The sequence below is a fragment of the Elephas maximus genome, chromosome X (assembly GCF_024166365.1).
Source record: "Elephas maximus indicus isolate mEleMax1 chromosome X, mEleMax1 primary haplotype, whole genome shotgun sequence".
NCBI lineage: Eukaryota > Metazoa > Chordata > Mammalia > Proboscidea > Elephantidae > Elephas > Elephas maximus.
In genome coordinates this window covers 97,803,198-97,831,126 of record NC_064846.1, presented here as the reverse complement: position 1 = coordinate 97,831,126, position 27,929 = coordinate 97,803,198, and the positions used below count along the sequence as shown (strand labels likewise).

The 27,929-nt window shown below is 44.9% G+C and overlaps 1 protein-coding gene across 1 annotated transcript; it reads right to left on the bottom strand.

Moving 5' to 3' along the window:
- Positions 1-6,345: 6,345 nt before the first annotated feature.
- LOC126068754 (uncharacterized protein CXorf49 homolog) lies at positions 6,346-10,307 on the bottom strand. The gene is made up of 7 exons (XM_049871463.1): positions 9,951-10,307; positions 9,115-9,849; positions 8,379-8,535; positions 7,796-7,887; positions 7,463-7,508; positions 6,992-7,033; positions 6,346-6,419 (listed from the first exon to the last, which is right to left on the bottom strand). Exons 1-7 carry the CDS (start codon positions 10,305-10,307, stop codon positions 6,346-6,348), a joined length of 1,503 nt encoding a protein of 500 aa, XP_049727420.1.
- Between the last annotated feature and the right edge of the window lie 17,622 nt (positions 10,308-27,929).

The window sequence follows — 27,929 nt, the reverse complement described above, 5'->3', positions numbered from 1 at the left end:
TCTGTATGCTGAGCAAATAACCAAAGAAGCTGGACTATATGAAGAAGAACGGGGCATCAGGATTGGAGGAAGACTCACTAACAACCTGTGTTATGCAGATTACACAACCTTGCTTGCTGGAAGTGAAGAGGACTTGAAGCACTTACTGATGAAAATCAAAGACCACAGCCTTCAGTATGGATTTCGTCTCAACGTAAGAATACAAGAATCCTCACAACTGGACCAATAAGCAACATCATGATAAACAGAGAAAAGATTGTAAGCGTCAAGGATTCAGTTTGCTTGGATCCACAATCAACATGGAAGCAGCAGTCAAGAAATCAAAAGACGAATTGCATTGGGAAAATCGGCTGCAAAAGACCTCTTTAAAGTGTTGAAAAGCAAAGATGTCACCTTGAGGAATAAGGTGCCCTGACCCAAGCCATGGTGTTTTCAATCAACCGCCTCCTATGCATGTGAAAGCTGGGCAATAAATAAGGGAGACCAAAGAAAAAGTGACGACTTTGAATTGTGGTATTGGAGAAGAATATTGACTATACCGTGGACTGCCAAGAGAATGAACAAATATGTCTTGGAAGAAGTACAAGAATGCTCCTTAGAATCAAGGATTGTGAGACTACGTCTCAAACACTTTGGACATATTATTAGGAAGGATCAGTCCCTGGAGAAGGACATCATGCCTGGTAAAGTAGAGGATCAGCGAAAAAGAGGAAGACCCTCAATGAGATGGACTGACACAGTGGCTGCAACAGTGGGCTCAACCATACAACAACTGTGAGGATGGCTCAGGACAGGGTAGTGTTTCGTTCTGTTTTGCATAGGGTCGCTATGACTCAGAACCGACTCGACAGCACCTAACAGCAACAACACAAGAGACTGCAGTAAAAATTGCCTTTCTGGAAACTTGGATTTGAGCCAGGGGTTTAAAAGAAATCTGCCCCAAGAAATCATGTTGACATTTGAAGCCCCTATGTAGATTTACAACCCAAAGCCACAATATGTTAATGGTCTGAAAAATCTAAGACAAGAATTTAGAGTTTTCTTTTTCCTTCCCTTGAGCAAATATTATTAAAATTTAAGGCTATCAATTATATTCTGAAAGAAGAGCTCATTTAAACAAGATGAAAATTTTATAAGAAATGAAGATTACAGTATTGTAAGTTTAATTCTTGTTCTTGTTAGGTGCCGCAGAGCTAGTTCCGACTCATAAGGACCCTACCTAACACAGATCGAAACAGTGCCCGGTCCAGCACGAGGCTCACAATCGTTAAGCTTGAGCCCATTGTTGCAGCCACGGTGCCAGTCCATCTGACTGAGGGTCTTCCTCTTTTCTGCTGACACTCTTATTATGGTTAGCTAAATATGTGGACCTTTGGGGAACCACATTACTTTAAATTCTATGATATTATTATTAAGTGTGATATTTATTTATTTTTTGACTATAATAACATATCTCTAAGTATTGCTTCTTTTTTTCAAGAAAACTTTATTTATTTTACTGTACTTTAGATGAAGATTTACAGAACAAACTAATTTCTTATCAAACAGTTATGACACATTGTTTTATGACATTGGTTAACAACCCCACAACCTGTCAACACTCTCCCTTCTTGACCCTTGGTTCCCCATTACCAGCTTTCCTGTGCCCTCCTGCCTTCTAGTCCTTGCCCCTGAGCTGCTCGGCCCCTTTAGTCTCCTTTTGTTTTATGGCTAATCTTTGCCTGAAGGGTGAACCTCGGGAGTGACTTCACTACTGAGCGGAAAGGGTGTACGGGGGCCATACTGTCAGGGTTTTTCCAGTTTATGTTAGGTCAGTAAGTCTGGTCTTTTTTTGTGAGTTAGAATTTTGTTCTACATTTTCCTCCAGCTCTGTCCAGGATCCTCTATTGTGATTCCTGGCAGAGCACTCAGTGGTGGTAGCCGAGCAACATCTAGTTGTACTGGACTCAGTCTGGTGGCGACCATGGTAGATGTGGTCCATTAGTCCTTTGGACTAATTTTCCCTTGTATCTTTAGTTTTCTTCATTCTTCTTCCCTCCCAAAGGGGTGAGCCAGTGGATACTGGGGAAGACAGCAGAACTTGTACAAGGCAAGGTCGTGGAAGCTCCACAGACACATCCAAACTCCCTGAGGGACCAAACTGCTGGGCTGAGGGCTGTGGGACCATGGTCTCAGGGAACATCTAGCTCAATTAACATAATACAGTTTATAAAGAAAGTGTTCTACATTCTACTTTGGTGAGTAGCATCTGGGGTCTTAAGAGCCTCTGAGCGACCATCTAAGATGCTCCATTGGCTCACCGCTTTGGGAGGGAAGAAGAATAAAGAAAACTAAAGATAAAAAAAAAAAACTTTTTTTTTTTTTTAAAGATACAAGGGAAAATTAGTCCAAAGGTAGTGTGAGGCCTCCCACTTTGTTCTTCTTTTTCAGTAATGCCTTATTTATCCAGGGCCTCTTTCCTTTCCATATGAAGTTGGTGATTTGTTTCTCCATCTCATTAAAGAACATCGTTGGGATTTGGATGGGAATTGCATTAAATGTATAGATCGCTTTGATAGAATATACATTTTTATAATGTTAAGTCTTCTATCCACGAGCAAGGTATGTTTTTCCACTTCTGTAAGTCTCTTTTGGTTTCTTGCAGAAGTGTACTGTAGTTTTCTTTGTATAAGTCTTTTACATCTCTGGTAAGATTTATTCCTAAGTATTTCTTTTTTTATATTTTATCTTCTTGGGGGCTACCGTAAATGGCATTGATTTGGTGGTTTCCTCTTTGATGTTCTTTTTGTTGGTGTAGAGGGATCCAACTCATTTTTTATGTTTATCTTCTATCCCAATACTCTGCTGAACTCTTCTATTAGTTTCAGTAGTTTTCTGGAGGATTCCTTAGGGTTTTCTGCGTATAAGACCATGTCATCTGCAAATAGAGATACTTTTACTAATATACTGTTTCTTGACCTGGATAGTATTTACATGGCTTGATCACTTCATAATTATTCATCAAAGTGTAGGTTTATGTTTCCGCCCTTGTATAAATGTATGTTTTATAAATATAATTTCATATTTAACTTCATCTCATTTATTTTTTATACCTTGCTGAGGTTTCTTTTTTTTAAAGAAAGGCAAATGATTCTTAGAAAAGTCAGGAGGACAGTTACCTCTGGTGCAGTGGAGAGGGGGGTGTGAAAGGGGTGGGGCAGACAGGGGGCTTTCTAAGGTGCTGGCAACATTTTGTTTCCTAATCTGAGTGGTAGTCACCAGGACTTCAACACAGCACAACCCCAGGGGCGCCTTTCACACTGCAGTCGTGCATCCTGGAATCATGCAGGTGGAGTTTGCATGGCCGTGCCTGGCAGCCCCAATGTACCTGGCGGACAGGGGAGTTTGTCTCCCCATGAAAGGAACTGGATAATGAGACATGGAGACTGAGGATAGATGTGCATGAAGCTGTCCAAGTTCACGCGGGGGTCAGTGACAGCAAGGGCTGGAAACCATGGTGGTTACTCCACCACAGCGGCTCTCATACGGCCATTGTCATCATGCATGGGAGGCCATGCAGTGTGCTGGGCCTCCGTGATGGCCAGGGATGCCCACGCTAGCGTGCTCTTGTCCTCCGACTTGCTCACTCACACTCCTCAAGGCCTAGGTGCAGTGAGAGGAGGGAGATGATCCTTTCTGCCTGCAGAGTTCAAGGTCATATTTGGAAATTAACATTTCAGAGACCTGGCTCCACCACCGCCGCTGCATCAAGGGCAGGCTTACATTTCGGCAGATCTCTGGGGCTGCCTCTGAGCTGAATAGCAGCTGAGATTTCATTCTTCCCCAATTTGGGAGTTCCCTGTGGCCGCCCTAACAGAGTGCTGCAAATTTTGTGGCTGAGAACCACACAAAACTGATTATCTTACAGTTCTGTAGGTCTGAAGTCCAGCACGGGTGCCACTAGGCTAAAATCAAGGTGTCGCCAGGGCTGCATTCTTTCCAGGAGGCTCTAGGGGAGAATTCACTTCCTTCCCTTTTCCAGCTTCTAGAAGCCGCCTGCATTCCTCAGCTCAAGGCTCCCTTCCTCCCTCTTCCAAGCCAGCCATGGCAGGTTGAGCCCTTCTCACATCCCATCACTCCGATGTACCCTTCAGTCTCCTTCTTCCATTTTTAAGGACCCTTACGATTACACTGATGGAGTCCCTGGATGGCGCAAATGGTTAAGCACTCGGTTACTAACCAAAAGGTTAGCAGTTGGAACCCACCCAGAGGCGTTTCAGAAGAAAGGCCTGGCGATCTGTTTCCAAAAGGTCACAGCCATGAAAACCCCATGGAGCCCAGTCTGACTCTGAAACACGTGGGGTCACCATGAGCCGAAACAGACTCAATAATAGCAACTGGCTAGCTGTTTGATGAGTACCCGGAGCCCACAGGGATCAAGGATAATCTCCCTAGTTTAAGGTTGGCCGATCAGCAGCTATAATTCCCTCTGCAAACGTAATCCCCCTTTGCCATGTTGCCTAACATATTCACAGATTCCGGGAATTAGGATGGGGCCAACTTTGGGGAACATTATTCGGCCTACCACTCTCAGCTTGCCTTCCCATTCAGCTCCTTCTCCGGCTCCCTTCTCCTCCTACCTCCGCTGGCTGTGCCATTCTCTCTGAAGTGTCCAGAGAGGGCACTTCCCAGTCATGGTGGTGTGAAGGGGGCAGGTAGTAGAACGAGGTGGGATAGGGCCTAGGGGTCTCCCAGGTCAGCTGCTACTTCCCCTTTGGCTACAGAGGCTTGAGGGGACAGGCAAAGAGGAGGCCACAGAATTTGGGGATGGGTCTGGCCTGCTCCTTTCCACTGGTGACCAGATGTGTTCCTTTAAACCAAGCCTCGGTCTCAGCCATTTAATTCCTCTCAGAACTGGCAAGCTCAGTGCCAAGCCACGGCCTGTGATACGCACATTACTGCATGGTATGAGGTCTATGTCACAGAGAGGTCGTGTGCCCAGAGGAGGGAAGCAGGGCTGGTAAACTGAGTCACCGAGGGCAGTGCTCATGTCTGGCCTACTTGTCCTTTCAAAACGCTTCTCTCCTTCCACACCCTGGGGCCCAGCAGCCCCATGTCTCCTGGGGCAGGGGCCCGATTCTGGACTTCTTCCCCCGAGATGTCTCAGTTGGCAGGAACCCCGGTTGGAAAGTGTCTGCCAAACTGATCACTCAGACACCAGCCCACTGTGTTGTGCCTCCAAGAAATAACCGTTTGACACAGGGTCAAAGACTTAGACGGACTGATCAAACCCATTTTCTCAAGTGAGGGGTTTGTACTGGGTGGGCTAAGTCTGTGCTCAATTCCTTCCTGGCTCGGAGGTCTCTGACTCTCCTATCACATGCTTGATGGTCCTTCTACCACAACGCATACCATGGGGCCCGGAAGGAAGACAGAGTGAGAGAACAGAGGAAGGGTGGTACCAAGTCTGACCAACTTTCCAAGGGCCACCACTCTTTACTGTCCCTTCTCTCTGTCCCCGTCCTTCCCAGGTCTCCCTGAGGTCATGTGTGGCTGCCTCCTACTTGACCTCCATGCTTCAAAGATGAGTCCCTTCCCAGCTACTCTGAGGTAGCCACCCTTCACCTTCTGATCCCCTGACAATGCAGAGTGTCTTTGAAGCATCATACCCATCACAGAGTAGGATCAAGAGCCTAGGCCAGGAACTCCTACATTTCCAGGACCCGACACCCTGCCATTGGGCTTGCTGACTCTCCCCCTCCATCCGCCACCTATGTTTTAGTAATTTGACAATACCCCTTGAGAAAAGTAGATGCCACCCCTGCTTTTGCTCATCTCCATCCTTTATGGATTCCTGACCATCATCTCCACTCCCTTTACTCTCTGAACCATGTCTCTCTCCCTCTAGGGAGATTTCTCGTGATTATTTTATTCACACACACCCATGCACACCTCTTGAATTTTACACCTTCATTTATTTGTGTTCCCTGTGTCCTGCTTTTGCCTCCACAGCCACTGTGGGTGTGACATCTGCCTCTATCCACTACTGAAACTAAAGAGGGAGAACAGGCAGGATATGGTGATCAAATTTCAAAGGTGAGGGCTCAAGAGGAAATGATGATGGCGCTCAGCTTGTCCCTGTGATGGTGGCACCAGTGGGACATAATGAATCCACAAAGAGGACTGGGCCCAGGAAGGGGGAAGATGGGCTCAGTTGGTGCTGTTTCGTACCTGTCGAAATGACTGTGGAGGTGAGGCCAAGGGACGTACAGCCGCGGGAGAGAACAAGGATGCTCAGGACAGCAAAGAAGGGCTGAGAAGGGGGAACCAGGATGGTGATGTAAATGAGGAGAGGGAAGAGGGACCTCAGCTCTGAATGCGGTAACTGGTTCCGGCTGAAAGGGAGGGGGAATAGTGGTGAAGATTGGGAACTGTGGAACCTAAAAAGGAGAAGATCAAGGGACAGCATGCATAGTGCCTGTAGGGGAAATGCTAATGTGGCAGGGCAGAGCCATGGTGGTGCCTAGACCCAAGCTAGGTCACTCTGGCTGGTAAGGCTGGCTGCAGGGCCCCTGCTCATAGGCTGCCCCAGGCTCCCCATAGAGAGCAGGCAGGCCACAGAACGCCAGACATATTTTGTTTTAAAACTGCTCTGAAATGGCGTCGTCCCCAGCCCCTTCCTTTCCTCCCCCGTTCCCCAACAGAGAGAGGGCAGACCACAGAATATGAGAGGTACTTTAATTTGAAACGCCTGTAAACTGGGATGGGGAGGGGCAAAAGTAGGGTTAGAGAAGAAGACTCAGGAAGGGTAGGAACACAGGAGGGAACCAGCCGGGCCGCTGCTATTGGGCTCAAAAGGCACCAGCACCAGCTGCTTCTCTTGTACCAGGATGCTGAGTTCAACCTGCCAAACAGAGCAGAGTCAGGGAAGAGCCACAAAGCTAGGGCCAGCCCACAGCCCTCCTGAACAGGCAAGACTGTGAGAAGGGGTATGGTATGTGTTAACACTCACCTGAAAGAGTCTGGAGCTTGTCAGAGAGGCTGCGCAGGGCCGCTGAAAAGGAGAAAGGCATAACCAGATACTCCCGACTTCAGGATATGGAAACTCGTCCCCTTGTCCCTGTGCAGGAATGGCCTAACCCTGCAACCTGAAACCCCCTTCAGCCCCTATCCAAACTTGACCATATCCAGCCCTGGGACCGACCCACTCAGCACCTGAATCCAAGGTGGAAATGTTTTCTAATCGGGAACCCAAGGAACCAGAAGTTCTCAAGCTCTGGTGTGTATCAGAAGCATTAAAATACAATCCAACCAACAAGCAGACAAAACGTACATTACCCTACCTAGGGGCAGTTAAAGAGGAAATAAATGAGGCCTCTCTAATTGGCCTACAAGGAGATCTCTGGGACTTGTTGGCAACGTGTACATGTAATCAGATGAGACTCAGATACCCTGGCCCTGCCCAGTCAGAAGTTGGTCATACCGATTTCATCTTTAAGGTCATCCGCCTCTTTCTGTAGAACGACACACTAGCCCGGCAGATAGCAGACAGAGAGAAAATAATTAGTATATTCTTGCCTCCTCTCTCCTCCTCCTCCTCCCCCTCTACTGCTGGCCTCTTGCGTCTCCCCACACCCCAAAGCCCAGTGGCTAGACTGGCATGGAATCCTCCATGGAAAGGAGGTGCCCTCCCCTCGCCTCTCCTCCCCCACCGTGGGGTGGGAAGAGGGAGGGGTAACACAGATCAGTTTAACCTGGATGCAGATCCCATCATCTAGTTTGGACCTGCTTTTTTAGCGGCAAGAAAGACGATTACCCGAGGGCAGCCCTGTTGTCCAGGTGGTGGTTGTTGCTGCCGCTGCTGCTGACTCTCCTCTCTTGGGGAATTGCCAGGTGGCCCCTGGTCACCTGAAAGAGAATCCAAAAGAGCCTAGGAGTGAGGTGCAAAGGACCCAGCAGGGTCTACAGTGAGGCAGCACCACCCTCTGCTGGCAAGAAGTTGTCCCTGCTCTGCCCAGCAGCTCCAACCTTCTCTCTGGGCCTCCCTTCCGTTTCCCCGTCTCGGGCCATCTGGGAATGCCGCCTCAAGGACTGTGGCTCACCCTCGGGGTGAGCAATGTGGCTGAACAGGACCTAATACAGAAGGCATCGTTCTGCCAAATGCCTGCTTCTGAAGTTGGAGTTGGGGGCGCTGGTACAAATCATCGCCACCACACAAACCCCATGCAAAGGACACTTTGGCTTAAGGCCAGCCCTGTCTGCATCCTGCTTCCTGTGTGAGAGCTGTCTAGGTAGGGAGAGAGGCCCAGGAGCAAGGCTGGGGCCCCACAAGTGACACGGCCGGAGTGCTCCCTCTGTGTCCCCTTCCCCCTCCACACATATCAACCCCACACACTCACCGGAGTGTGTAGGCTCCCTGGGCCTGACGGCTCCCTGGTTCACGGCCAGGAGCTGTGAGTTTCCTGGACCCTGGGGAACCCTGATGTTGGGTTCTCCACCGCTGCCATCGGCACGATGCACAGAGAGGCAAGATGGCCCTGGCCTGCTTGTTGGAAGCTGAAAGAAAACTTTCTCGCTGATTTGGGCGGTGTGTGGGCAGGGTGGGGGTGGGCTGGGGTGAGGCAGGGAATAAACAGGGTGAGGAATCAAGGGGCTCATCTCCTTAGCACTTTTCTCCCCAGGCCAGGAGGCAGAGCTGATCCAGGGAGAAAAGTGGGGCAACTAAGAAAGCCTGGGTCCCCTGCCAGGAAGGCTCATGGGAACAGCTAGGAAGTGGCCATCAGGAAGCCAAATGGGTCTAAACACTGAGGCACAGCAGCCCAAACTTTAAGGGGGTGGTCGATGCAAATCAGCTGCCTTCCTTCCCTTCCTTGCCAGCCCCTCTCTGGGGAGGAGGCCCAAAGCCTGTGTGAAGCACTGAGAACAGTGCCTGGCACGTATCAAGTGCCATCTTTACGTTTGCTCCTATGAAAATGAGCCGGATTTTGCACCTTGATGGCCTGGGCGCCCAGTGACAACCCCGGAGCAAAGGACAGAAGGAGCATGTGGGAAGACTTGTGTGCTGGGGATGTGGATGGGAGAGAGGTGGAGGGGCAGAGGGAGGGGAAGGAGAGAGGGGGAGGAGGGCCTACTCACCTGGCCCTTTGGGACTTGATCTCTTTTGGGGTCACTATCTTTTGTCACGGGATACAACTCCCTTGTCCTGCTCGCCACAGCTTTCTTCCCCGCATTGGTGTGTTTGGGCTGCCTGGGTCCCAGAGGGACCGAGGAGTTCCTCTTGGATCTCCCAAGCAGTGGAATGCCACGGATTGGGGGGAAGGTGGATGTCTCAGGGCGGGCTCTGGAGACTCTTTGCCCCCATGAAGGCAAGGCCGGGGGCTTTCTCCCCAGGACAGATTTTGAAAAACCGCCTAGGGGTTTCTTTTCCTGGGCCACCTTCCTTCTAGGAGTGGCCTGGGGCAGGCCCCCAGCAGCAGCAGCACCGCCTGGGGAGCTGGGCCTGCCCCAGACCACACTTTGCATTTTCCTGAATGAAGAGACATCAGGCTGCATTTCTGTGGTTGAAGGGAACCCCCGTGGAGTGAGGGCGGGGAAGGAGCCTGGCACAGGAAGGAAGTTCTCCCTGACGTGGGGATTCCAGCGTCTGGGTGCGTCTCCGCGATCCTTGAGGCTGCAGGACTCTGCTTGGCCTGTCGCTTTGGGTTGAATGCTCACCCTCATCACCTGCACCTCAGTGAACTCATCAGATGACTCGGAGTCTGAGGACGACCCGGCCAGGTCTTCCGTCTGGAGAGACCCAGTGACAGTCAACCTCCTTGCAGTGCCTCTTCTAGGGTTTCCCAGGCCCGCCCTCCCTCGGGTCCACTGAGGCTGAGAGGCAGGGAAGACACCGCTGCCTTTCCGCACAGCGAGGGGGCAGGTGCGCGCCTACCCTTGGGGCCTGTGTCTCGGTCCGCCCAAACGGTCCCTACCTCAGAGGTGCAGCTTTCCGGGGTTGGGTTTCTCCGGAGCCGCAGGGCATCCCAGTTGGTTAAATGCCGCATGAGGGCCGCGAAACTTTCAGCCTCTTCCAAGCGGGCCGTGCAGTCCGCAGCATCCTCCATCTCCTCGGTCGGCGAGCCTCCCGCCCCCGTCGCTTCCCTCTCGGCCTCGACGTCCGCGGGGCCTGGAAGCCCGCCCTCGGCCTCGCTGCTGCGCGGCGCCCCCAGATCAAGGCCTGGGCCGGCAGCCCGCGGGCCTCCAGGGCCGGCCCGGCGGACGCCGCCCCGCTTCCCGCCCTCTGGGCCGACAGCCGCTCCCCAATCGGACCCCTCATCCGGGGAGCTCATGTCGTCGGCGCGGATAGTCAATCCTTGTCGCGGCGGGAGAGTCCGACGGCGCGCGGCCAGAGCGAGAAGCGCGGCCTTCCGAGGGCGCCGGCGCCGTCACCACAATGGCCGCACGAGCTAGATCCCCACAAACGATGCGCGAAGCCCACGTCGAGGCGGTCCCACCTGTCCTCCCCCAGCCAACCGGTGGGCCCCTGTGGCCCGCCCCTCGAGGACTTAACCAATAAGGACGAGGGCGTTTGGTTCCATCCGAAGCCCGTCGGGCAGGTAGAAGCCAATCGGGCGCTTAGGTCGGCTTTTCAGGGCTCTTCCTGTCCCGCCTCCTCTGGCTGTGACGTCTCCGCCTCTGTTTCCAGTCTAAGGAACCTGGTAAGGGCAGGACCTGTCTGGAGGGGCAGTGGGGGCTTACCTGTAACCAAGAACATGGAGCACCTAGGACAGAAGGTGTTCGCAAGCCTGTTTTCCAAAACACGACTTACAACCTCCTAGGAAGACAGGCAAAGGAGGCCAAAAGTTCATAATCAGGGGTCGGTTTACTTTCTCTGTAAAGGGACCAAAAAAAAAAAACAAAAAAACCCCACAAAACAAAACCCGTTGTCCTCCAGTCCATTCCTACACATAGGAACCCTATAGGATGAAGTAGAACTGCCCCACAGGGTTTCCAAAGAGCGGCTGGTGGATTCGAACTGCCGACCTTTTGGTTAGCAACCCAACCCTTGCAGTTAGCAATCAATTTGGGATCTGTAGACCCTTCCTTCTCTGTTGCAGCTGCTCAGCTCGGCCCTTTTGGCGAGAAAGACTGCAGCCTCAGACTACAAGTAAACCAGTGGGTGTCCCTGTGCTTTACTGAAACTTTATTGGCAGGTCGGTTTAGCCTGCAAGCCGGAGTTTGCCTGCTGATCCCCCCCAACCCCCACAGTTAAGTCAAAGGAGAGTGAACCCCAGTGGTCAATGGATGATGTTGGCTGTTGGCTTTGTATAAATGCCCTTTATTATGTTGAGGAATTTTCCTTCTATTCCTATTCTGCTGAGAGTTTTTATCACGAATGGATGCTGGACTTTGTCAAATGCCTTTTCTGTATCAATTGATGAGATCACGTGGTTCTCTTTTTTTAATGTATGTGATGGATTATCTTGATTGTTTTTCTAATGTTAAGCCATCGCTCCATACCTGGTGGACATCTCACTTGGTTATGGTGAACTATTTTTTTTTGATATGTTGTTGAATTGTGTTGGCTAGAATTTTGCTGAGGATTTCCGTGTCTATATTCATGAGGGATACGGATCTGTAATTTTTTTTTCTGTGTGGTGTCTTTACCTGGTTTTGGTATCAGGGTTATGCTGGCTTCGTAGAATGAATTTGAGAGTATTCCTTCCTTTTCTATGCTCTGAAATACGTTTAGTAGTAGTGGTGTTAACTCTTCTCTGAAAGTTTGGTAGAATTCTCCAGTGAAGCCATCCGGGCCAGGGGTTTTTTTTTTGCTGTGAATTTTTAAATTACCTTTTCAATCTCTTCTTTCGTTATAGGTTTATATAGTTGTTCTATCTCAGTTTGTGTTAGTTTAGGTAGGTAGTGTGTTTCTAGAAATTTATCCATTTCCTCTAGGTTTTCAAATTTGTTAGAGTACAATTTTTCATAGTATTCTGTTATGATTCTTTCAATTTCTCTTGGGTCTGTTGTGATAGCACCCATGCCATTTCTTATTTGGGTCATTTGCTTCCTCTCCTGTTTTTCTTTTGTCAGTTTGGCAGTGGTTTATAAATTTTGTTGATCTTTTCAAAGAACCAGCTTTTGGTCTTGTCGTCTCATTCAACTGTTTTTCTACTCTCTATTTCCTTCAATTCTGCTCTAATTTTTATTATTTCTTTTCTTCTGGTGCCCAAGGGCTTCTTTTGCTGTTGTCTTTCCATTTGTTCAAGTTGTAGGGATGACTGTTTGATTTTGTCCCTTTTTTCTTTTTTGTATGTGTGCATTTATTGCTATAAAATGACCCCTGAGCACTGCTTTTGCTATGTCCAAAAGGTTCTGGTAGGAAGGGTTTTCATTCTCATTTGCTTCTATGAATTTCTTCAGTCCGTCGTTAATTTCTTGTATAACCCAGTAGTTTTTGAGCAAGGTGTTGTTCAGTTTCCATCTGTTTGATTTTTTTTTTCCTTGCTTTTTCTGTTATTGAGTTCTACTTTTATGGCTTTATGGTCAGTAAAGAAGCTTTGTAATATTTCAATGTTTTGGGTTCTGTTAAGGCTTGTTTTATGACCTAATATATGGTCTATTCTAGAGAATGTTCCATGTGCGTTTGAAAAGAAAGCATACTTGGCTGCTGTTGGGTGGAGTGTTCTGTAGATGTCTATGAGGTCAAGTTGGTTGATTGTGGCCTTTACATAGTCTGAACTTGTTTCTGGATGTTCCGTCCTTCACCAAAAGAGGTGTGTTGAAGTCTCCTACTATTATTGTGCAGCTATGTATCTCCCTTTAGAGTTTGTTTTATGTATTTTGGAGCCTCGTTGTTGGGCACGTAAATATTTATTATGGTTATATCCTCCTGGTATAAATTGACCGTTTAATCATTATATAGCATCCTTCCTCATCCTTTGTGGTGGACTTTACTTTAAAGTCTTATTTTGTCAGAAATTAAATTTGCTGCCACTGCTGCTCTTTTTTGATTGTTGTTTACTTGATATATTTTTTTCCATCCTTTGAGTTTTAGTTTATTTGTGTCTTTACATCTATGGTGTGTCTCTTGTAGGCAGCATGTAGATGAATCCTGTTTTTTAATCCATTCTGCCACTCTCTGACTCTTTATTGGTGCATTTGGTCCATTTACATTCAGCGTAATTATGGATAAAAAAAATGATAGATATGAATTTATTGCTGTCATTTTGATGTCTTTCTGTGTGTGTGTCTGTGTTATTGACTGTTTCTTCTTTCTACTTAATTTTCTGTGCTGAGAAATTTTTCTTTATATATTGTGTTTTCCTCTTTTTCATTATTGTTGCTTTTGTATTTGCTCAGTCTTAATGTTTTTCTTGTTTTTTATTTGGATGGGTAGAGTTGTTAGTTTCCTTTGCAGTTACCTTAATATTTACCCCTATTTTTCTAAGATTAAAGCAGAATTTTAGTTCTTTATATTGCCTTGACTTCCTCTCCATATGAAGGATCTATGACCACATTTTTTAGTCCCTCTTTTTTGATTTAATGGTGTCATCTTTTACATAGTGACATCTCTCTTTCCCTGTTTTGAGCATTTCAGCTTTGACTTATTTTTGTGATTTCCCTATCTGTGTTGATATCTGGTTGCTCTGTCCTGTGTTCTAGTCTTGGGTTGTTATCTGATGTTAATGATTTTCTAACCGGAGGATTCCCTTTAGTATTTCTTGCAATTTTGGTTTGGTTTTTGCAAATTCCCTAAACTTCTGTTTATCTGGAAATGTTCTAATTTCACCTTCATATTTGAGAGACAGTTTTGCTGGGTATATGATTCTTGGCTGGCAATTTTTTTCCCTCAAGGCTTTATATATGTCATCCCATTGCCTTTTTGCCTGCATGATTTCTGCTGAGTGGTCCGAGCTTTCTCTTGTTGAGTCATCTTTGTAGATGACTTTTTGTTTATCCCTAGCCACTCTTAAAATTCTCTCTTTATCTTTGGTTTTGACAGGTTTGATTACATTATGTCTTGGTGACTTTCTTTTGGGATCTACCTCTTGTGAGTTTTGATGAGCATCTTGGATAGATATCTTCTCATCTTTCATGACATCAGGGAAGATTCCTGCCAACAATTCTCTCTGTATTTTCTGCTTTCCCTGCCTGTTCTGGTACTCCAATCATTCCTGGGTCATTTCTCTTGATAGACTCCCATGTATTCTTAGGGTTTCTTCATTTTTTCTAAAATTCTTTTATCTGATTTTTCCTCAGATATGTTGGCATCAAGTGCTTTATCTTCAGCCTCACTAATTCTGACTTCTATTGCTCCAATTCTGCTCCTATGACTTTCTATTGAGTTGTCTAGTCCTGAAATTTTATTGTTAATCTTCTGAATTTCTGTTTGCTGTCTCTCTACGGATTCTTACAGCCTATTTTTTTAAATTAAATTTGTCATTATGCTCTTCTCTAATATTCTTAAGGTGCTCTAATGCTGTATCTCTGCATTCCTTGGATTGTTCTGTGTTTTGCCTGATCTTCCTGATCTGTGTAAGAGTTCTGTGTGTTAATCTTTTGTTTCCTACCTCTGGTAGTTCCAGGATGTTCTCTTCATCCATAAGATTTCTTGATTCTTTGTTTTGGGAGCTTGCTGAAGCCATCATCGCCTGCCTCTTTATGTGGTTTGATATTGGCTGTTGTCTCTAAGCCATCAATAAGTTATCGTATTGATTTATTTTATGTTTGCTTACTGTGTCCTAGCTCCTTGTTTTGTTTTGTTTTGATAAGCCCAAATAGGCTTCTCGAGTGAGTTAGTTTGATTATTGTTGCCTTTGAAGCTCTAAAGTCTTGTCACCAGGTGGTTAGAGCTGATACTAGGTATAAGAGCTCAGGAGTCTGTTTACTTTTCTTGTATGGATTCAGCTCAGGTGTCCAGGTAGTCAATCACCAAGTGTTTGGTGCTGGTCCTCACCTATAGTCTTAGAGGAACAGGGTTGATTGGTGTAGGTGCAGGTATCTGGCTGCAGTAGGCGGTCATATGCTGAGCAAGGCAGGGATTGACAATCACCCCTGTGTTTCTGTGAGGAAAGCGTGTCCCTGTTCCCTAGAGCGCCTAGGTGTGTGGGTTTTGCAGCCGGACCTAGGGCACCCAATGCTGTTGGCCGTAAGGGCTGGGAGGCACCACTTATCCTTGGACCCCTGTGGAGGTTGGCTAGGTGGCGTGGGTGGAGCCACCAGTCCTCTGTCCCCTGATGTGGGTAGGTGAAAAGACCTGCTTGATAGGCAGATTGGTGTCAAATGTCATGAACCTGCCTCTCCAGTATACAGCTGAAACAGTTGAAGTTAGATTTCAGGTATACACCCTTTTGTACTGTGCTAATGGGGGCCTACACTGTTGAAATGGGCCCACACAGGACTACGCAGGGGTTAAAGGCATTCAGAGTCCATGGACTGCTTATGCTTGTGCCTAGGCAAAGGAGCTGTTCTGCCCTGAGTTCCCAGGTTGGGGGAGCCAGCAGCTTATTTTTTCTTCGTTTGTTAATTTGTTCCTTCCCCAAGGCCAGGAGGATGGCTCAGGATGTGTGACGGGTCTTACTTCCAGCTCAGGGAAAGCAACTATCACTGAAACTGGCTTGGGACCCGATGCAGAATGGGGAGGGGTCAGTTAAATGGGAGAGAGTTTTTTCCAAAATGGTGGGGTTTTTTTGATCCTCGTGGTAGATTAGACGCAAGTACTTACCTTATGCCAAGAGGGCCACTTTTTGCTGATTCTGGAGGCATGAGTGAACTCTCTGCTGCTCGGTCTCTCCCGATGTGGAAAACCCATCCTGAACACCATTGCTTGTCTCACCATGCTCTTGCCAGCAGACCCGGCCTGCAGGGTGCCAGATCCTGCTGGGTCAGGTCTAACAACTCCTCACTGCTTCTGAACTGTCTCTCACTCCCCTTGCCTCTCGGTCTGATTCCTCAACTTTACCTTTGATGTTCAGGGCTCCTAGATTGTTATATATAATCGATTCACTTGCTTTTTCGGGTCTTTTTTTAAAGAGGGACTACCAGAAGCATCTGATTACTCTGCCATCTTAGCCGGGCCCCGCTCTGGAAGATTTCTTGATGCTTTGTTTAGAGAGCTTGCTGAAGCCGTCATGGTCTGCCTCTTTATGTGATTTCATATTGACTGTTGTCTCCTAGCCATCAATAAGTTATTGTATTGGTTTATTTTATGTTTGCTTACTGTGTCCTAGCTCCTTGTTTTGTTTGGTTTTGATATGCCCAAATAGGCTTCTTGAGTGAGCTAGTTTGATTATTTGTGCCTTGGAAGCTCTAATGTCCTGTCACCAGGTGGTTAGAGCTGATACTAGGTATAAGAGCCCAGGAGTCTGTTTACTTTTCCTGTATGGATTCAGCTCTGGTGTCTAGGTAATTGGTCACCAAGTGTGTGGTGCCAGCTCTCACCTACAGTCTTAGGGGAACAGGGGTGATTGGTGTAGGCACAGGTATCTGGCTGCATTAGGGGTCATACTCTCAGCAAGGCAGGGGGCTGACAACAGCCCCTGAGTGTCTGTGAGGAAAGTGTGTCCGTTTCCTAGAGCATGTAGGTGAGTTGGTTTTGCAGCTGGACTATGGGCACCCGATGCTGTTGACTGTAAGGACTGGGAGGCACCTGGACCCCTGTCAAGGGTGGCTAGGTGGCGTGGGTGGATCCACCAGTCCTTAGGCCCCTTATGTGGGTAGGTGAGGACCCGCTTAATAGGCAGAGTGGTGTCAACATCATGAACCTGCCTCTCCATCATATAGCTGAAACAGTTGGAGTTATACTTCAGGTATATACCTTGTTGTTCTGTGCTAATGAGGCCTACACTGTTGAAAAGGGGCCACAAAGCTCTATGCAGGGGTGAAAGGCATTCGAAGTTCGTGGACCCTTTATGCCTGTGCCTAGGCAAAGGAGCTGTTCGCTGCCCTGAGTTCTCAGCTTAGGGGAGCTGGAAGATTACTTTTTCCCTCTTTGTTAGTTTTTGCCTTCTCCAATGCCAGAAGAATGGCTCAGGGTGCATAACAGGTCCTACTTCCTGCCCAGGAAAAGTGGCAATCACTGAAGCTGGCCCTGGGACCTGGTGCAGGGCAAGGAGGGGTCAGGTAAATGGGAGAGAGTTTCTTCCCAAAGCGGTATTTTTTGATCTGCATGGTAGATTAGACACATGTACTTATCATTTGCCAATTGAGCACCACCTTTTGCTGACCCTGGAGGTGTGAGTGGACTCTCGGCACTCAGTGTCTCCCGATTTGGAGGACACTTCCTGAACGCCACTGCTTGTCGCACTGTGCTTGATCCAGCCCACGGGCCACCATTCCCCACTGGGTCAGGTCTGGCAACTTCTCACTGCTTCTGAACCCTCTCTCCGTCCCCCTGCCACTCAGTCTGACTCAACTTTGCCCTTGATGTTCAGGGCTCCCAGACTGTCATATATAATCAATTGACTCATTTGTTTTTGGGGTCTTTGTTGTAAGAGGGAGCACAGGAAGCGTCTGACTACTCTGCCATCTTGGCCCCACCATGGTCTTGCTTTTTTTTTTTTTTTTTTCGGCACACCACAGAGCAGTTTTTTCTGGTGTGATAAAGACAAAGCAATACATTCAATTACAAAACTGAATTTTTTCTATTGTACAAAGCCCTAGAAATACACCGAGAAAATAGTTTTTTTTTTTTTAGTCATTTAGTACAGAAATAATGTCAATCTGTGTTACAGTGGAAATCCTGGTGGTAAGTAGTTAAGAGCTATGGCTGCTAACCAAAAGGTCTGCAGTTCGAATCCACCAGGTGCTCCTTGGAAACTCTGTGGGGCAGTGCTACTCTGTCTTATAGGGTCGCTATGAGTCAGAGTTGAATCGACGGCAGCGGATTTGGTTTGGTTGGTTTTTGTGTTGAAGTAGGCCATTAAGCTACATCTAAATAAAAAAAATAAAATAAAATAAATTTTTTTAAAATAAATATATGATTCAATTTTGATAGTTTATATTTTTTATGAGTTGCTAGATGAAGATCTAGCAATTTATGAGTTCGCTCTGTCTGAACTTTGGCCCTTTCCTTATCTTCCCTGGAAGTCTATTTACTTTTTTTTTCTTTTAAGGTCTCATGTCAAAATGCCTTATGTACCACAGGTACCAAATAAATTTAATTTTTTCTACTGAAGCATGATATGCTTAAACTGCCTGTAACAGAAGTGCCAAGCTTGCTTAATTTTTGAACACAGCTTTCTATCCAACACTCCAGATGTCTTCCTCATGCTTCCTTTCAGTCACCAAACCAGTCCCCCAAAGGATATCTATTACTGTAACAGCTACCACCATGTATTAGTTTCCCTGTTTGTGTACTTTATGTAAACAGAACCATACAGTACAGGCTTTTTTGTGTATGACTTCTTTGGCTCAAACTTATATTTGTGAGATTCATTTACATTGTTGCATGCTATAATATCATTTCTTTGCATTGCAATATAATATTCCATAATGTGAGTATACCACAAACAATCTATTCTATTCTACTGGACCAATAAGCAGTATCATGATTAATGGAGAAAATGTTGAAGTTGTCAAGGATTTCATTTTACTTAGATCCAAAATCAACACCCATGGAAGCAGCAGACAAGAAATCAAATGACACATTGCATTGGCCACATCTGCTGCAAAAGATCTCTTTAAAGTGTTAAAAAGCAAAGATGTCAGTTTAAGCACTAAGGTGTGCTTGACCCGAGCCAAGGTTTGTTTTTTTTTTTTAAATAATTTTTATTGTGCTTTAAGTGAAAGTTTACAAATCAAGTCAGTCTCTCACACAAAAACCCATATATACCTTGCTACACACTCCCAATTACTCTCCCCTTAATGAGACAGCCTGCTTTCTCCCTCCACTCTCTCTTTTTGTGTCCTTTTCACCAGCTTCTAACCCCCTCCACCCTCTCATCTCCCCTCCAGGCCGGAGATGCCAACATAGTCTCAAGTGTCCACCTGATCCGAGGAGCTCACTCCTCACCAGCATCCCTCTCCAACCCATTCTCCAGTCCAATCCTTGTCTGAAGAGTTGGCTTCGGGAATGGTTCCTGTCCTGGGCCAACAGAAGGTCTGGGGGCCATGACCACTGGGGTCCTTCCACTCTCAGTCAGACCATTAAGACTGGTCTTATGAGAATTTGGGGTACGCATCCCACTGCTCTCCTGCTCCCTCAGGGGTTCTCTGTTGTCTTCCCTGTCAGGGCAGTCATCAGTTGTAGCCGGGCACCATCTACTTCTTCTGGTCTCAGGATGATGTAGGCGCTGGTTCACGTGGCCCTTTCTGTCTCTTGGGCTCGTAATCGCCTTGTGTCCTTGGTGTTCTTCATTCTCCTTTGATCCAGGAGGGTTGAGATCAATTGATGCATCTTAGATGGCTGTTTGCTAGCGTTTAAGACCCCAGGTGCCACTCTTCAAAGTGGGATGCAGAATGTTTTCTGAATAGATTTTATTATGCCAATTGACTTAGATGTCCCCTGAAACCATGGTCCCCAGACCCCTGCCCCTGCTACACTGGCCTTTGAAGCATTCAGTTTATTCAGGAAACTTCTTGGCTTTTGGTTTAGTCCAATTGTGCTGACCTCCCCTGTATTATGTGCTGTCTTTCCCTTCACCTAAAGTAGTTCCTACCTACTGATTAGTGAATATCCCTCTCCCACCCTCCCTCCCTCCCCCTCTCGTAACCACAAAAGAATGTTTTCTTTTCAGTTTAAACTATTTCTCAAGTTCTTATAATAGTGGTCTTATACAATATTTGTCCTTTTGCAACTGACTAATTTCACTCAGCATCTATGCTTTCCAGGTTCCTCCATGTTATGAAATGTTTCACAGATTCCTCACTATTCTTTATCGATGAGTAGTATTCCATTGTGTGAATATACCACAATTTTTTAATCCATTCATCCATTGATGAGCACCTTGGTTGCTTCCATGTTTTTGCTATTGTAAACAGTGCTGCAATAAACATGGGTGTGCATATGGTCTTGCTTTTTTTCTACAACCTGAGAAACTCTGGCTTTTAATTGATGTGTTTAGACAATGTGCAACTTAAATATAATAATTGATGTGGACTTAAAGGTACTGTTTTGCTCTTTGTTTCACCACTTTGTTTGTCTTAATCAATTTAATTCATAATGCTAACAGACTGAAGACAAAAAAGAAGCCCAGTGGTACAATGGTTAATTGCTCGGCCGCTAACCTAAAGGTCTTTGGTTTGAACCCACCAGCGGTTGGATGGGAGAAAAGGCCTGGTGATCTGCTCCTGTAAAGATTACTGCCTAGGAAACCCTATGCGGCAGCTCTACTCTGTCTTTTAGGGTTGCTATGAGTTGGAATCTCCTCGATAGCATACAACAACGAAGAAGAAAAAACACACAATCACCTAACAGAAAAAGTTTCTGTCAATTTCAACATCCGTTCGTGAGAAAATCTTACAGAAAGTAGAAATTGAAGAGAACTTCTTCAACCTGATGTACAGCATCTATGAAAACCTACAGCTGACATTATATTATTAGTGAAAGACTAAATTTTTCCCCTTAAGATTGGGATCAGGACAAGAATGTCCGCTCTAACCACTGCTATTCAATATCATATTGGAGATACTAAACAGTCCAATAAGGCAAGAGAAAAGAAAGTTTACTCAGATTCAAAATAAATACAACTCCCCGTACTCGAAGATGACATAATTGTCTACGTAGAAAATTCAAAAGATTAGGGTATGTAAATAGTACCAGAACCAATAGGTGAGTTTTTTGAGATCTGAGAATGCAATGTCAAAATGCAAAAATCAACCGTATTTCAGTATAGTAGCAATGGATAGTTGGAAATTAATTAAAAAAATTAACATTTACATCAGTATGAAAGTAACATGAAATACTTAATAATTAATCTAACAAAATATGTGCTACATTTGTATGCTCAAAACTGCAAAGCATTAAAGAGAAATAAAAAAAAAAGATGTAAGTAAATGGGAGGATATGTTGATTTTATGGATTCGAAGACTCAGTTTTGTTAAGATGCTAGTTTTTGCAAATTGATCTGTGATTCAAAGGAATTCCAATAAAATTTCCAGTGACAATTGACAAGCTGATTTGAAATTTACTTGGAAAAAGAGAGGAATTAGAATAGCTAAAACAATTTTGAAAAAGAACAACCTTGGAGGAATCACGCTACCTGCTTGGTAGGCTTAGCCTAGAACGAATGTAACTAAGACACTTTGGCGTTGCCAAAAGTGTAGACCCATAGATTAATGGAAGAGAATACAGTTAAGAAACGGACCCAAGCTTATGAGGTCAACTGATTTTTGCAAATGGGCAAAGGCAATTTAATGGAAAAAGGATAGTCCTTTCAACAAATGGTGCTGGCATAATTGGACATCCATGTGGAAAAAAGAATGATGACTCATACCCTGCATATTATACAAAATTAATTCAAAGTGGGTGATAGATGTTCTCAAAAGAAAATGATTAAATTGACAGAACAAAGGTTAAAAGTTTCAGTCAAGTGATATGCATAAGAGAGTACCAGGTGACTCTCCAAGTAAGCAGGTCAGGGATTTTATAGGACAAGGGAAGGCTGAGTACATTTTGAGCCAGGCGGTATTTTTCATATTTAACCAAAACTTGTCACTATTGATTGTTTCTTTTTCTTTTTCTTGCCTCCTGCTTGGGATGATAATGTGATCCCAATAAGCATCAGAACAGTAACTGTTGTTGCACAGTGTGCACCTTGTCAGTTAACCATAGTTCACAGAGCAGGAGAGGAAGCAAAATAAAATAAAATAACAAAGAATAAAAGAAAGGGGGTGTGATCATTAAGGCTGTGTGTCAACTTGGCTGGGCCATGATTCTCAGTGGTTTGGTAGTTATGATGTAGTTTGACAGTTGTATAATGATGTAATCACCCCCATGATGAGATCTGGTATAATGTGATCACGTCCATGATGGGATCTGCTGTGAGTAGCCAATCAGTTGAAAGGGAGTTTCCTTGGGGGTGAGGCTGCATCCAATATAGGCGGATTTTCTAGCAAGGCTTGTGGGCTTTTGCTAGCTCTGAATCCTGCAGCTGGCTCCTGTTCATCTGACCTCGGTTCTTGGGGCCTGAGGAAGCAGCTTACCTGCTGTCTTGCCTGCCAATCTTGGGATTCATCGGTCTCTGCAGCCTGTGAGCCAGAGCCATTGTGTCTGATCTGCCAATCTTGAGTTCGCCAGCTTCTGCAGCTACGTGAGTCAAGAGAGGCCTCCAGCCTGATCCACCGACTTGGGAGTTTCCGGCCTCTACGACTACGTTAGCCATTTCCTTGATACAAATCTCTCTATATATATACTTTTACGCTTTACTGGTTTTACTTGCCTGGAGAACCCAGCCTAAGTTGGGTGGGGGGGGGAGGTGGGAGAATGAGTAAAGGTTAAGGGGAACACTTGATATCTTCTAACACACCTGTTTTAGGGCTTTTACAACCTAATCGTAAAACTTAAATCTATGAAATTTCTAGAAGAAAAGTACAAGAAAATCTTAGTGAATTTGTGTTAGTCAAATATTTCTAAGAAGCAATATCAGAAGCACAATACAGTAAAAAAAAAAAAAAAAAAAAAAGGTAATTTAGACTTTATCAAAACGAGAAACTTCTGTCCTTGACAGGACACTGTCTAGAAAGTGAAGGTGGGGGCAGGACTTCCAGAATGGCAGAGTATCTCCACGAATTCTCTCCCTTTAAAAATCAATAATAAACCTGAATAAATTATTAAGGAACAAGTATTTTGGAACTCCGAAAGTTAACAAAAGCACACAACAAATTAAAAAGCATTTTTTAAGAAAAACTACTGTTTGCCAGTAAGGCTACTGCGGTCTGTGGTGTTTAAACTTGGGCCTGCGCTGATCCACATCCCCAGACTGATGGTGTAAGTGGCCTTACAGGAAGCCTTGCTGCTGCTGGAGGAGCTAATTTGATTTGGAGCTCCATGGAATGTCCCATACCGAGGGTGTTGTCAAAAACAGCACTGGTTTGTGGATAACAACGGGAGAATCACTTATGTACATGGGACTCTCAATATTATTAACACCTGACTTTCCATCAGAAACAACGGATGCCAGAAGGCAGTAGGGTGACACCGCCTAAGTGCTGAAGAGAGCAAACAAACAAAAAATTGTCAAGCACAGTTCTTCAATGTCTTAAATGTTTAAGACCGAGGCAATTTGTTTTTGGAAAATCTGCCTGATTTCCAATTTCCCTAGATTCATACTTTGCGCATTCCATGTTCCGATTATTAATGGATGTTTGCAGCTATTTTCATTTTGAGTTTTGCCTAATCAGCAAATGAAGGTTCCTAAAGCTTGAGTTCATTCACGTCTTTAAGATCGACTCCAGTTTGAGGAAGCAACTTTTCCCCAGTCGTCTTTTGAGTGCTTTCCAACCTGAGGGCTTCATCTCCTGGCTGCTATTCATAAGGCTTTCACTGGCTAATTCTTTTCAGAAGTAGACTACCAGGTACTTCTTCCTAGTTTGTCTTAGTCTGGAAGCTCAGCTGAAACCTGTCCTCCATGGATGGCCCTGCTGGTATTTGAATACCACTGGCATATCTTCCAGCATCACAGCAACAAGCAAGCCCCCACACTAAGTCAAACTGACAGACGTGTAGGGGCCGTAAAGACGAAAAAAAATTTGGAAACCCTACGGGGCAGTTCTACTCTGTCCTATAGAATCACTATGAATCGGAATCAACTGTACAGCGATGAGTTTTAGAATGCTATGCAAACATATTGACGGCACTGCGTTTGCTGGGTATGCAAACGTAATCATACAGTATGTAACCTTTTGAGACTGGCTTTTTTCAGTTAACATAAAACTTTTGAGAGTCATCTGAGTTGTTGCACGTATCAATAGTTCCTTTCTTTATATTGCTAATTAGTGTTCCATCATATGGCTATCCCACAGTTTGTTTATCCATTCATCTGTTGAAGGACATCTGGATTGCTTTCAATTTTTAGGGATTATGAATAAAACTTCTATGAACATTCATGCAGAGGTTTTTAAAGAAACATAAATTTCCATTTCTCCAGGGTAAGTACCTAAGAGTGGGATTGCTGGGTCACGTGGCAAGTGTATGTTTAACTTTATAAGAAATTGCCAAACTGTTTTCCAGATGTACCCTTCTGCATTCCCTCCATCAACATGAGAGTTCTAATCGCCCTGAATCCTCGCCAGCATTTGGTGTTGTCCGTATTTTTAAGTTGAGTAAACTTAAAGTTTGTGAGGTCCCTGGCTGGTGCAAATGGTTTGTGCTCAACTCCTGACCTAAAGCTTGGAGATTCAAACCCATCAGTGGTGTAGCAGAAGAAAGGCCTACCGATCTGCTTCCATAAATAGGACAGCCAAGAAAACCCTATGGAGCAGCTCTGCTCTGTAACACATGGGGTTGCCACGAGTCAAAATAGGATGGGTTTTGGTTTACTAGATATGTAGTGGTACCTCATTGTGATTTTAATTTGCATTTTCCTAAAGACATACGGTGTCAAACATTTTTTCATGTGCTTATTTTTATTTGCCATCCTTATATCCTCTTTGGTGAAGTGTCTGTTCAAGTCATTTGCTTGTTTTCAATTGAGTTGTTTGTTTTCTTATTATTGAGTTTTGACGTTTCTTTATATATTTGGTATATTCTGCATAGACCTGTGATTTACAAATATTTTCTCCCCGTCAGGATCTGTCTTTTCATTTTGAACAGTTTTTTACTCAGAGCAAAAGTTTATAATTTTGGTGAAATCCATTTTAACAATTTATTTTCATATGGTTTCTCATATATTGGACTTTTGGTGTACATGGCTCTAGCAGCATGCTCATTTGTTTCCTGCTTTTGCCAGTTTGAATGTATGCCAAATAAAGCTTTCTTTTTGCTTTTAAAAAAAAATAATAAATATTCTTCATCTAACTCCAGGTCATGAAGATTTTCTCATACGTTTTCCTTTTTTTTTCCCCCTAAGCAATTTATAGTTTTGTGTTTTACATTTAGATTTATGATCCATGTTGAGGTAATTTTTGTGTAAGGTGTAAGATTTAGTTTTATTTTTTAAAAAACTGTTGTTATTTGTTTGTTTTTGCATCTGGATCCCAGTGGTGCAGCACCATTTGTGAAAAGACTGTACTTTCTCCATTGAATTTCTTTTACACCTTTGTCAAAAATCAGTTGGCATTACTTGTGTGGTCTATTTCTGGACTCTCTGTTCTGTTCCATTGATTTATGTGTCTATCCCCTTCACACTGTCTTAATTATTGTAAGTCTTACAAAGGAATACTGTGATTTTTCCAACTTCATTCTTTTTCCAGAACTGTATTAGGGATTGTAGTTCCTTTGCATTGCCATATAAATTTTAGAACCACCTCGTCTATATTTACAAAAAATCCTGCTGCCATTTTGATTGCATTGTATTAAGTTTATAGACCAATTTGGGAATAAATGACATCTTTTTATGTTTAGTTTTCCAATCCATGAACATGGTATGGTTTTCCATTATTTAAGCCTTCTTGGATTTCTTTCATCATCATTTTGCAGTTTTCAGAATGTAGATCTTCTACATGATTTTTTAGATTCATCCCTAAATACTTCATGTTTTGAGCTATTTGTAAGTTATATTGGTTTTTAAATTTTTGGTTACCATTTGTACATTTCTTGTATACAGAAATGCAATTAATTTTTGTGTATTGCTCTAGTATCTTGTCCTTGCTAAACTCACTTATTAGCTGTAGAATTTTCTTTATAGATTCTGTAGGGTTTTTTATGTATATAACCATGTTACCTGTGACTATGGGCAGCTTTATTCCTTCCTTCCATATCTGTATGCCTTTTCTTTCCTTTTTTGCATTATTACACTAGTTAGGACTTCTAGTATGATGTTGAATACCAGTGGTAAGACTGGACATCTTTGCTTTGGCACTGATTATGTGGGAGGGAAAATTCAATTTTTCACTATTAAGCATGACATGAGCTATAGATTTTTTGTAGAAGCGCTTTATCAAGTTGATGAAGTTCCTTTCTATTCTTGGTTTCCTGAGGGTTTTTATCTTGAGTGGATGTTGAATTTTGTCAAAAGCCTTTTCTGCATCAATTTATATGATCATGAGAGTTCCAGTTAATGCCCCCCTACAACAAAGACTCTAGAAACTAAGTAAAATAGATGCAAATAAAGACTTCAGATCCCTGAATATCAAACAAAGGGCTGAAGAATTGGACGGAGCACTGATTGTAAGGAGAGATAGACCGAAACCAATAGGATCACAGTGAACCTGTCTGCCCACATGGCACAAGGTTGACATTTTGGGATGGCACCAAGTGTCTTTCCTGGGTGAGGAGCCCAGGAAGGCAACTACATGGAAAACGCAATTGAAGACAGAGATACTGGGAAGGCAAACATGGAAGAAAATGAAGTGAGTAGAGCTTGTTCTGGGTCTGACCAAGCCTGAGAGAGTGATGTGTGGGAGCACCATACCTTTGAATTAGGGAAACACAGGGAAGTGCTACTGGAGCAAACTAAGGTAGTCTGAATCGTCGGTGCCTTACGATGGGGAATTGATAGGACAGGAAGTACAAATCTATAGAGGGGCAAAGGGAAACAACAGGAGGTTGAAGGACAGATCCAGTGACCCTGGTGAGTGCAAGGAAGGGAGTGAACTAGGAACTAGGGCTAGGATTGTTGTTAAGTGGTAGTACCCATCCATTTGGATTAGAGACACCCTTTGAAGAGCAACCCAAGTGTAAAACTAGTAACAAACAACCCCTGGTGCTCCCCATTCCTCCCCCTTTGAGGGGTCCCCCACTGCACAGGTCTCCACATCTCTCCTCCCCACCCCATACCCCCTTTCCAGGCCACACATGCAGATCCTAATGCTCTGTCCCCACCTTTCCCCCACCTACACCTTTCCAGCTGCTCATGCCTGTCCCAGTCCCTACCCCTTACTGACCCCAACCACCAGTGCCTAGCTGAAAATACCTGCCCTGTCACTCCACCAGCCCCTGCCCAGCTTACTTGAATATGCCCCAGGGCTCCATTTCCTCTTCCCCAGCTCAACCTCCAGCCCCCTCCCCAGCCCATATGTGACCCAGAGCTCCACCACCTGCCCAGGCCTGACCTTTAACTACCCCTACCTGGCCCACTATCATGTGCTGCGGCACTCTGGCCCTAGCCTTGATCCGACCTCCACTGGTACCTGCTTGGCCCACCCACATGGGTCCCAGTGCTCCACCCCCTGCCGTGGACTGATCTCCACCTGCACGTGCCCAGCCTGACTGTGCAGGCCTTGGTACTGTGCCTCCTACCCTGGCTGACCTTGACCCAACCCACCCACGCATGCCCCAGTGTTCCATTTCCCCACCCCAGCCTGACTTCCACCCATGCTGCCCAGTCCAGGTCCCATTCAGCTCTGCAGGGGTCACACTAGCCATTGGTGCCAAAGCAGAGGGACCACACTATCCCTCAAGAAATGGGAAGGGACCCTGACCACCTGACTCCTGATGCCTCACATTCGGGAAGGTACCTGCTCTCGCACCTCCACACAATCCTGTAAAGGAAATCAAACATGCCTAATGACATAAGATCCCTGGGTATGTGTGATGCACCACAATCATCAGTGAGGGGAAAGCACACCCAGCCAACCTACAGTGCCAAAATCTTACATAGACCAATAACACAAAACAGCAATTAAAAGAATACAAATAAAAGGAAGCAACTCAAAGGAAAATGAAAGTGGTCAAGTGCTGACATAGCAAAACAAAAGTGAACCAAACAAAAAATAATGTCAAACAAATATATAATTTTAAGTAATGTAAATAAATAAATAGAATAAAAATTTTAATGCCTCAAAGACAACAGTCAATTAAAAATCACAGGAAGAGGCAAGAAAAGATGGCTGAAGCAAATGAACAACACAAATTGACAGAAATGGTCAAT

Coding starts and splice junctions, on each gene's coding strand:
- LOC126068754 (XM_049871463.1), bottom strand. CDS start 10,307: ATGAGCTCCCCGGATGAGGGGTCCGATTGGGGAGCGGCTGTCGGCCCA. Junction 7,509..7,795: donor GACAACAGGGCTGCCCTCGG/GTAATCGTCTTT, acceptor CTGCCGGGCTAG/TGTGTCGTTCTACAGAAAGA. Junction 6,420..6,991: donor CAAGCTCCAGACTCTTTCAG/GTGAGTGTTAAC, acceptor TCTCCTTTTTAG/GTTCCACAGTTCCCAATCTT.